The 9,772-nt window shown below is 36.7% G+C and overlaps 1 protein-coding gene across 2 annotated transcripts in view; it reads right to left on the bottom strand.

The window, feature by feature from the left end:
* Positions 1 to 9,166, bottom strand: part of postnb (periostin, osteoblast specific factor b) — a 12,747-nt gene extending 3,581 nt beyond the window's left edge. For both annotated transcript variants that reach the window (XM_068317199.1, XM_068317200.1), the window contains exons 1-18: positions 9,033 to 9,166; positions 8,456 to 8,554; positions 5,726 to 5,790; positions 5,346 to 5,503; positions 5,103 to 5,267; positions 4,857 to 5,003; positions 4,304 to 4,445; positions 3,457 to 3,669; positions 3,196 to 3,330; positions 2,857 to 3,005; positions 2,579 to 2,715; positions 2,265 to 2,395; positions 2,033 to 2,163; positions 1,673 to 1,775; positions 1,497 to 1,564; positions 1,174 to 1,219; positions 1,021 to 1,050; positions 1 to 611 (exon numbers count right to left, since the gene is read on the bottom strand). The exon at positions 1 to 611 is cut by the window's left edge and continues 391 nt beyond it. In XM_068317199.1, coding sequence (XP_068173300.1) covers positions 1 to 611; positions 1,021 to 1,050; positions 1,174 to 1,219; positions 1,497 to 1,564; positions 1,673 to 1,775; positions 2,033 to 2,163; positions 2,265 to 2,395; positions 2,579 to 2,715; positions 2,857 to 3,005; positions 3,196 to 3,330; positions 3,457 to 3,669; positions 4,304 to 4,445; positions 4,857 to 5,003; positions 5,103 to 5,267; positions 5,346 to 5,503; positions 5,726 to 5,790; positions 8,456 to 8,554; positions 9,033 to 9,151 — 2,649 coding nt within the window. In that variant the 5' untranslated portion in view covers positions 9,152 to 9,166. The remainder of the gene's footprint in view (positions 612 to 1,020; positions 1,051 to 1,173; positions 1,220 to 1,496; positions 1,565 to 1,672; positions 1,776 to 2,032; positions 2,164 to 2,264; positions 2,396 to 2,578; positions 2,716 to 2,856; positions 3,006 to 3,195; positions 3,331 to 3,456; positions 3,670 to 4,303; positions 4,446 to 4,856; positions 5,004 to 5,102; positions 5,268 to 5,345; positions 5,504 to 5,725; positions 5,791 to 8,455; positions 8,555 to 9,032) is intronic.
* Between the last annotated feature and the right edge of the window lie 606 nt (positions 9,167 to 9,772).

The raw sequence follows: 9,772 nt of genomic DNA, 5'->3' as shown, positions 1-9,772 counted from the left end.
AATCCTGGTCACCTTGGTGAAAGAGGGCTCACCTTCAATAACTTTGGTGAACTCAGTTAAGGATGGATCACCCTCAATGACCTTAGTGAATTCAGTGAGGGAGGGATCACCTTGGATAATCCTGGTGACTTTGGAGATAGAAGGATCTCCTTGGACAATCCTGGTCACCTTGGTGATAGAAGGCTCACCTTCAATTACTTTGGTGAACTCGGTTAAGGTTGGATCACCCTCAATGAGCTTAGTGAATTCAGAGAAGGAGGGATCACCTTGAACAATCCTGGTGACTTTGGAGATAGAAGGATCTCCTTGGACAATCCTGGTCACCTTGGTGATAGAAGGCTCACCTTCAATTACTTTGGTGAACTCGGTTAAGGTTGGATCACCCTCAATGACCTTTGTGAATTCAGAGAAGGAGGGATCACCTTGAACAATCCTGGTGACTTTGGAGATAGAGGGATCACCTTGAACAATCCTGGTGACTTTTGAGATGGAGGGATCACCTTGAACAATCCTGGTGACTTTGGAGATGGAGGGATCACCTTGAACAATCCTGGTGACTTTGGAGATAGTGGGCTCTTCCTGGATAACTTTTGTCACCTTTGTTTCAGGAACTACAGAATGAAAGAAGGCGTGAATTCACTCCATTTACAGGTAGCTCAGTCTTAATTCTTGGAACAGGAAGTTTTTTCTTGTACATGCAGCTAACACAACAAATGCAACTCTCACTGGATTCAAATAGTTTTTCTGGCAATTTTGATTCATAATAAAAATATTTATTATGAATTAGTGATGTAGTTTTAAATGTTCATTTAGTTTAGTCATTTAGTTATAATGTATTTACTCTACAGTTATGTTTGTTATTTATGTGAAAATTACATATTCAGATTTTATTGTGTCTTATATGAAACTAGAGAGTAGCCAATAAGAGATTTTTTTCTTCTTTTGATTGGTGAATATTCAGTTATCAAATCCTATGTACGATATGTGTACAGTGGCATTCTGTAGTCATCATTACTGTACCTTCTTGGACAACATGAGTGATGATCCTCTCTGACAACAATTAGAGATATAATGGCGTTAATGACAGTGAAGAAAACCTTTATGTAATTAAAATTCTATATTTTATGAAAAATTTCAAACAATTAAAATCAAAATAAGTATATCATGACTTACTCAAGAACGTGAGAGGAATTTCCTGATATCTGAATCCTGGGATGTACTATAATAATGGTAAAAATATGTTAATAGATATATATTAACAAAATGATAGTATGACAAAGCTGTGTATGTATGCTGCATGGTAAAAGCTAATATCAAGTGATCTGGTGTTAAAAGTCAAGGAAAAAATAGCCTGATTTAATTTTACTTTGCATAAATTGTTTTTATTTTTTTGCTTTAACTTCATAAACTTGCATATAAGTTATATTTAGCATCCACAGAATGAAATTTATGGTAAATTATACCCTAATAATAGTGAGAAGATTTTGTTAGAACACCTTGAATTGCATGTAAGTGATGAGCCTCCTTAACAGCATGTAGAGCTCCTGGCTTCCAACAGGGATATCTGGGAAACAGGAAGAAGAAAAAACAACTTTGTAATAAAACTCAGGGTGGTCACTACAGTTGGGCTTTTCAAATAGGTGTGAATTAACTGACTTGCTTAAAATTGTACCTTGAGGATACAAGACATGTTCAATAAAGTGAATGACTCCATTTGTGGCCATGATATCAGATTCCAGGGCTTGGACAGAATTCACAAGCATTGTGTTGTTTGCCTGAAAGGGACAGCAACAGCAGGTATAGACAAGAAAACCAGGGATTTGGGGCTTGAAAAATGTGTGTTTAAATTTGAGTATAATATTAAAACCCTGCTGACATCATTGAGTTCAGAAAAAAACAATTCATCTGTTATTTTACTGAGTAAGTCACGTTACATTTAAATACATTTAAACACGTAAAGTCTGTATTGCTTCAGGTATAAAGTCACTTAATTTAAAAAGTGTTCAGTAATTAATGCTGATATTCTACGTACAGACATCACTCTGATGTTGCTGCCCTGTAGAGACTTGAGCAGGTTAGTCACCCCGGTCTCCAAACCACCACCGATGAAGATACCATTATTAATGTGGTACAAGAGGATGGCTCTGAGAGCATTTATATCACCTGAAATGAAGAGTGGCTATCCTGTAAATCATTCATTGATACTGTGGGATTGTTGCTGCATAATTGATGCATATAAAAGTTAAGAAGTATTGGAGACATACCCATCAACAGGGCCAAATCCTTTTTGTTCATACTAGCAAAAGCCTTATCACTGGGAGCAAACAGAGTGAAGTCTCCCTCCTGCTTCAGCAGGTCAGTCAAGCCAGCAACCTCCATCAGAGACAGAAAGATCCTGCAGTGCATTAGAAAAAAAACTCAATATCTGGCTCTCATAGAAACCACTAAGGACAAATTGCAACAACAGCACTTCCACAATCATGTGAATTCACTTGAAAGATAGAAAGATGTGGTTTGCAAATTATACGCTGCATATAAATGCCAAAGCAAAATCTCACTATCATTGCAGTGCACTTACTTGTACCCTCCATTTTCTGTCAGAATCTCATACATGGTTTTTTCTGCTGGTTTCAATAGAGACCTCATAAGATGAAGGGCCCCGTTGCTTCCTTCCTTACTGCCTCTGATCAGACAGGAATTCTCAATACACACAGCCTGCAGAAAGAATTCAAAATCAGAGCCCACGACAGAAGTATTGAATATCAATGATAGTGACTGATAACGAGAGTGAGTTTATGCATTTAGTGCATGTTTAGAGGCCCATTATTGGGTGGAAAAACTTTCAAGTGGACGCACTGTGCGATAAATGAAGACCCTCAGAAATCTTCCTCCTATTGTCTCCAACTTCTGGCCATTATACAACTCTTCCAGGATATATCTGTTTTTCAGGATGTGGCTTTCAAGGATAAACCTGAGCAATCTCTGATCCATGGTCAAGACTTCATCTACAAAAAAAATAATGGTTTTTCACATTCCTCTCAAAATTACCACAAAGGACATCAATCTATTTGTCTTAGCAACAGAAATAGCAAATTGATGACTATGATGATGGTGATGATGGTGGTGAAGATAATGATGATTATTAATATTAAAAGTAGAAGATTTAATTGATACTACTGAGTATCATTTACTCACCAGTGAAGACAGTATTTTGCGGAGCTAGCAAAGTGTACTCAGCCTCTGGTCTCATGGCAGACTTAAGTCCCAACAGGGCCACCATGTCACCAAAGTTTGACTGGGAACCCCCTAACAGCTCCATCACCTGCTTAGCTTAAAAGTTCCAGAAAATTTAAAACCATTAAAATTCGAATGGCAGAAAAAAAGAACACCTTGGAGATTACAAAAAAGGAGAGAAAAACAGGTGCAAAGGGGAATCTGGGGTCTATGTGGTCTAACCTGAGTCTGGCATGAGCACTTGGTCAATAAGGTGAATAACCCCATTGGTGGTGACAATGTCCTTCTTCTTCACCATCTTGATTCCATTAACTGTTAAACTTTCACCATCACAGCCAATCTCAATGTTGTTGCCCTCCAGAGTCTCATAAGAACTCCCGGCCATGATGGCCTCAGCGCACTGGACTGAGTCCAGGAGGTGGAAATTGAGAAGTGCTGAAAGATGAAGAAAATTTTCAAATAATTATAGTTTTGATTAATAGGTAGATATTTTACAGCTATTGTTCAGTATCAGCTATTTCTTGCATGAGAGTTTTTTTCATCATCAGCAAAATTGTGAAGTGTTTGCACATTAAAGTACTTGAAGACCCATTTGATCCTTTAGATCCTTGAATGAGAGGATTTCTTCAGAGTTTTGTTTAATTTTGAATGAATTGGGCTGACCTCATAGCACTGGGCATGTTATATGCTGATAACAACTTCAGTGTTTTTCTAGATTTAACCAGCTGGCTCAGTGAAGCAGATGTTTCCTTCCTCTCAGCAAAAGTCAACGTTACTTATGTTATTATTCTTTTACACACCGTTGTTATATGCCGCTTGCCAAAAGCATTTATGGGCCAATCATTTGTGGCTTCATCTGTTTCAGATTGGAAGATACTGACAAACACTTAATGGCTGTCTTGGTCAAAGCATTACTTTCTCTCTACTTTCATCATGAAATATAAATATGGTCCTTGTTTCCCACCATTAATTAAAACCCCCAGTTTCCAATGCAGTCTTTTCAATAACCTTAAGCAATCTTTCAGGCACTAAGCAACAATAATAGACCTCTAAGAATTATATTCTTTACCTTTAAGGACCTCCTTGTCACTGTAAAGTCTCTCCATCACTTCACTTCCCAGTCTCTCAAAAGCTTCGTTGGTGGGGGCAAAAAGAGTGTACTGTCCCGGCTGACCCAGCTTCTCCAACAGACCGGCACTTTGTGCCACATCCTAGAGTTAATCAGCAGAATTTGTTGAAAATACTTTATCTTTCTTTCTATCTATCTATCTATCTATCTATCTATCTATCTATCTATCTATCTATCTATCTATCTATCTATCTATCTATCTATCTATCTATCTATCTATCTATCTATCTATCTATCTATCTATCTATCTATCTATCTATCTATCTATCTATGTATCTATCTATCTATCTATCTATCTATCTATCTATCTATCTATCTATCTATCTATCTATCTATCTATCTATCTATCTATCTATCTATCTATCTATCTATCTATCTATCTATCTATCTATCTATCTTCTATTCAGCCCTGCATGATTAACTTTTACAGCAGAGTTTCAGAATCCTTGTACTTGGGATGATATTTGATCTTTCCCTGGGAATGAATACCTACACTCAGAGTTGTCAGATCATCATCTGCTTCAAGAACATCCTTGATTGAAGTTCCAACAGAGCTGATAACACGGTCGATGACATGCACAACTCCATTGGTGGCGACTTGATTGCCATGGATAATCCTGGCGCAGTTCACAGTAACCACCTGCATATTTAATAAGTGTAAATATGATGCCATCAAAAATATTTTTATTTAAACAACAAAGTTATAGCCGTGGTCTGAGTTCTAAAAGATAATACTTGCCCCAGTTGAATAGTGGTTAATTAGGAGGCCGAGGTCATTGTCCATAGAGGGGAATGTCTTTCCATTCTTTAAATCTTTAGTTAAAAGGCGTTTGTTGACCATGTGATAATGCAGAGCATTGTACAATTCCTTGTTCACATTGCTAGTGAGTGTTCTCTTCATTGGCTGTTAGGGGAGAAGTATAGGATATAAAACTTAACAAACTGAACAGATCCATCAATATTTCTTTTGTTCTTGACTCACTTCATCCAAAAGCTCCCAGGCGTCGTTACTGGGGGCAAACAGGGTGAAGGATCCAGACCCCTCAATCTCAGGCCTCAGTTCAGAAAGGTCAGCATAATTTTGGGTTGAAGTGGCCTTAACCAAACCCAAGGTTCCATACACAGTGTCAATGGGGGCCACTAAAAGACATTACAGTAAGTATTATCAGCTGTCAGCTGGTTATTCTTAAGTATGAATGTTGGAAATGTTGGAAATAGTTATGGCAGTAAAGAGAAACTCTAAATGTATTGATAGTATGCTACATCATCCAGTTCTAGTGTGTTTGTTCTGAAGAGGCTATACATTTGTGTGGCCTCATGTAACCTTTATACATAGACTAAATTTATCCAAACAATCTGTACCTGCAGGGCAACCACGCATGCCTTCCATCTTCATGTAACCTGGGCAGCATTCATAAAGCACCATCCTGAAAAACATACATCAGCAGTGTACTACATACATCAGCCATTTAAAAGTTATTGGAAATAGAATTTGAATTTTTTTGGCTGAATCATCTATTTTTGGTCTTGCCTGTATTGTGGCTTCTGATGTGTCATTATATCAGAATTGCCCTCACAGATCATTTTGATCCAACAGCATACACTAAGATAAACATAACGGTGTGTTTGGATTAACCTAATGCTACAGCAGCAGTTTAGACTTTTCTTGACATTTTGTAGAGAAAGATTTTGACCCCGAAAACCTTCAGTGTGATTAGAACCCAAGTTAAAGAAATGTTTTCTGGCTGAAGGTAAATTTAAAGTGTTTGGGGTTTCCTTTATGAACACTCTTGAGCTAATCTGAGTGACAGCATTATCCATCACTCACCAGTTTCAGAGTCACACAGATCATTATGATATCTATTTGGATAAATTAGTGGTAAATTATCAAATTTTATAGACGATGCAGCTGGGCACTAATGTAAGAGGCAGTGATTTTTCTCCATTTTTCCCAAATAGTACAGGATACCATTGTCTTAGGAGCACAGTAAAATGGCCCCACATGTATTGTATCCCTTGCATCAGCAAGTTCAAACATGTTGCAATTGTTGCTTTATTGCAGTTTCTGGAAGACCAGACATTTAAATATGTCCATTTTTACCACCACATGACATACAGGCCTCAACAATAAACACTTCCTAAAGACATGAACAGCTGTATTTGTTGTATCAGGAATAAAAAATGAAAAAATATGAAATATGCCCAGAGCTTGCTGAGGAGTCTGTAAAACAAATAGGGAAGCTGCTTCCCCTCCCCCATTTTCAACTCACCATTACAAAAAATATCCTGACTAAAGGAATCATGAGGTTTTCTCTTTCATTAACAAATTCTGTACAAAAATGTTCTTAGCTAGCAATCATAGGAAAATAATGAGTCAACACTGAGAATTTGGGTTAAAAGAAAATAATCCTTGTGGAGACGTTTTCCACTTATTGCAGGGTTACTCATCGTTGTTGACCGCTATTGATGTCCCAGACAGAAAACAGACTGAGGCTGAATGGAGTTGAATGGAGTTTGAGGGAATGAGATGAGATCACAGTAACCCCATTGGGGCAGAGTCAGCAAACTCTCAGGATAGTTGCCCTACCACACAGAGGGTTTGTGTTTGGCTGGAAACTTTTGTCAGCATTTTTATTAAAGAGCTTTTCCCCTAAGATTTGTGATAAATTTTTCAGGCATACAATGATTTGTATGTGGTTTTTTTCCAATTGAACCCATCACTAGTCGGTAACAGAGAGAGTGTATGACATGTCATTGGAGATAGAGCTGCTCTCGAAGCATACAGGCTCTCACACCTCAATGGGTTAGATTACACTGATGAACAAATACCAAAAACTATTGCAAAATCTGAACTTTAAGTCATTAACACATCTTGTAAAGCAGTGTTAATGATGAGGTAGTGCTTCCCCATTGCGTCTGCCACATGGGGAGAGAGATTATGTTGAATTTTATGCACTAATTATCTTTGCTGAGAATTAAAGTTAAATAAGGTTCATATAAAATATTTCTGTAGTCCTTTTCAGTGTGAATCAGTGTGGAAGAGAGATGCTGATGTCAGAGACAGTTTGCATATGTGTATTGTTACATCCATCACAGGGTTACTATTGAATATTAAGCTAAGAAACTCTTATACATCTATTGAAATACCTGGGGAGTTTGTAAACAACATACTAGTAAAAATAATAGGAGAACTATAGGTTTGGTTGGGGGTGGTAGCATGGTCCGTGTCACAATAAGTATTGTGCAAATGATATTCTGCAGGTGGCAGAATAAATTGTACCAGATCTCATTTGTTTGATTTAAACTGTCTTACAAAATGTTGGCCCAGCAAGAGCGATCTTCAAAAACTTTTAATTGACTTAATTAACATTTAGCAACTCTACTCAAAAGTACTGCTTTCCGGAAATCTTGCACAAGGATATTGCAGGAAGTGCAAATCAGTTCATTGTATGACTTCACTTTGGCCAAGCTATGTTTTGACCGATCCAATTGTCAGAGTCCAATTGCAATGGATAAATTCTTTGGCTATTCTCAGAACTGTCATTGGCTCAGTTTATTGTGTTTTTTATAGTGATTAACCTGAGTCACCCTCTGAATGGGAAGTAAGTGATGTAGTGTTTAAAATAAGCATGGCTTTGAGTCGTGTTTAAACATGAAAGTCCTGAGAGGACTGGGACAGTGAAAAAACGCAAGTTGTCCAGAATGATTGAGTGAAACAATTTTCCACTGGAATCAGTGGTTCACCACTGTGGCTCCCAATGATGGCCATTCTCCTTAGGTTATGGAACCCCTAAATTTCTGGTAATAGGTCTGAATGTGTTATTATTTAATACAAAATATTTATAACTATGCATATAAATACTTTTTTTTCGCTCTAAGCAAATTTAGTTCAAAATGAGATAACAGGTTCATCTGTCTATGTAGTCACTTTGGGGGTTTTTTATTACACAGATGAAACAATAGAAGATGAAGCAGACACTAAACAGAATTGCTACAATTACTTATGTATGATGCTTCATTTTATTCGGTGTTTTGACTTTTTTTAAAAGGACAGAAGAACTTGCCTTGCTGGAAATAAAAAACAACACTTACGCTTTCTTTCCACAGATTGACCCCCGGTACCAGTTACGACAAGTGCTAAAGTACTTTTTCTTGGTCCCCATGACTTGTTGGAGTGCACAAACATTGGGTCTGATGAGAGATGAGAGACAAAGAGATGAAAGATTAATCACCTCATAAAACACATGAGTAAAACTCTATAAAATCTGAAACTATTCATATTAAAATCAATATTTACAACAACAGCTCTTGGCCACAAGCTTTGCTTCTGAAACAGTCAACATGTATAGTTGATCATAGATAATAATGCCTAAAAATATTAAGTTTGTTCAATTTAAGATTTGACAACTGTTTGTCAGTAGAAATTCTGATATATGCAACAAATGAACATGCGGTATTTCCTAATCAATTCCAAAAATATGGTGTTAGATAGTAGATTTTGTAGATACTAAAAAAATTTTTAAAAAAAGCAAAGAAAACATATGCAGACCTAATCAAGCATTTCTCCCTTTAGGTTAAAGACTTGCATGTAATATTGAATGACATGACCCTACAGGGCTGTCAAAAAACCCTGAAAGAAAATCAGAATGCAAAGTATTGATAGACTTACCCTTCTTTTCTTGCCCTGATACGGCTGTGGGCAACTATTTTGTCATAAGCTGAAGAATCAGCTTTGTCAAATGCTGAGAATGCAAAGAGAGCAAAGAAAACTATAAACAGGAGCTTCATGTTTGATACCTTAGCCAGCTGGTCCAAAAGCAGAGTAATGGGATAAGACTCAAAGTGGGTGTTTATATAGGCTACCACGAGCCTCTTCCTCCAGGCAAGGGGGATATTAACATTTCATGCATTCATGGGCCACCTCAAACCTCCCAACAATAATGCACAATAAACAATACATTATGATTTCAGGAATGATGAATTTTTATGAGTTGTATATAAGTTATAAGTAGCCATTCTAGCAACTACTACTAGACTTGCATTTTTTATATTAGTCATTTCTTTGGTCTAATGTTTTCAGATCTACATATTTGTGATAAAAGTAATACATACAAGTAATATTTTTCAGTTCTTTTAAGAATGTTCTATGAAATCATAATTAAATTCTAGTACAGATAAAAATCATACAATACTTAATTGATTGTCCTGAAAAAGAATAAAATTAGCTTGACCATGTTCTGTTCAATAATTAAAGATTTCAATAATCAATATTACTTTTAAACCTAATTGCAACTTGTCAGCGCAACACCAAAAAAATCGCTCAGTAGACTTATTTATTAGTTTCTGAAGCTGAGTGCAATTAAAGTCAAGATAGATCAGAGAACACACTAAGTAAAAAAATATTGAATC

Source organism: Antennarius striatus, chromosome 6 (genome assembly GCF_040054535.1).
Source record: "Antennarius striatus isolate MH-2024 chromosome 6, ASM4005453v1, whole genome shotgun sequence".
Lineage (NCBI taxonomy): Eukaryota > Metazoa > Chordata > Actinopteri > Lophiiformes > Antennariidae > Antennarius > Antennarius striatus.
This window is presented reverse-complemented; position numbering and strand designations above follow the sequence as displayed.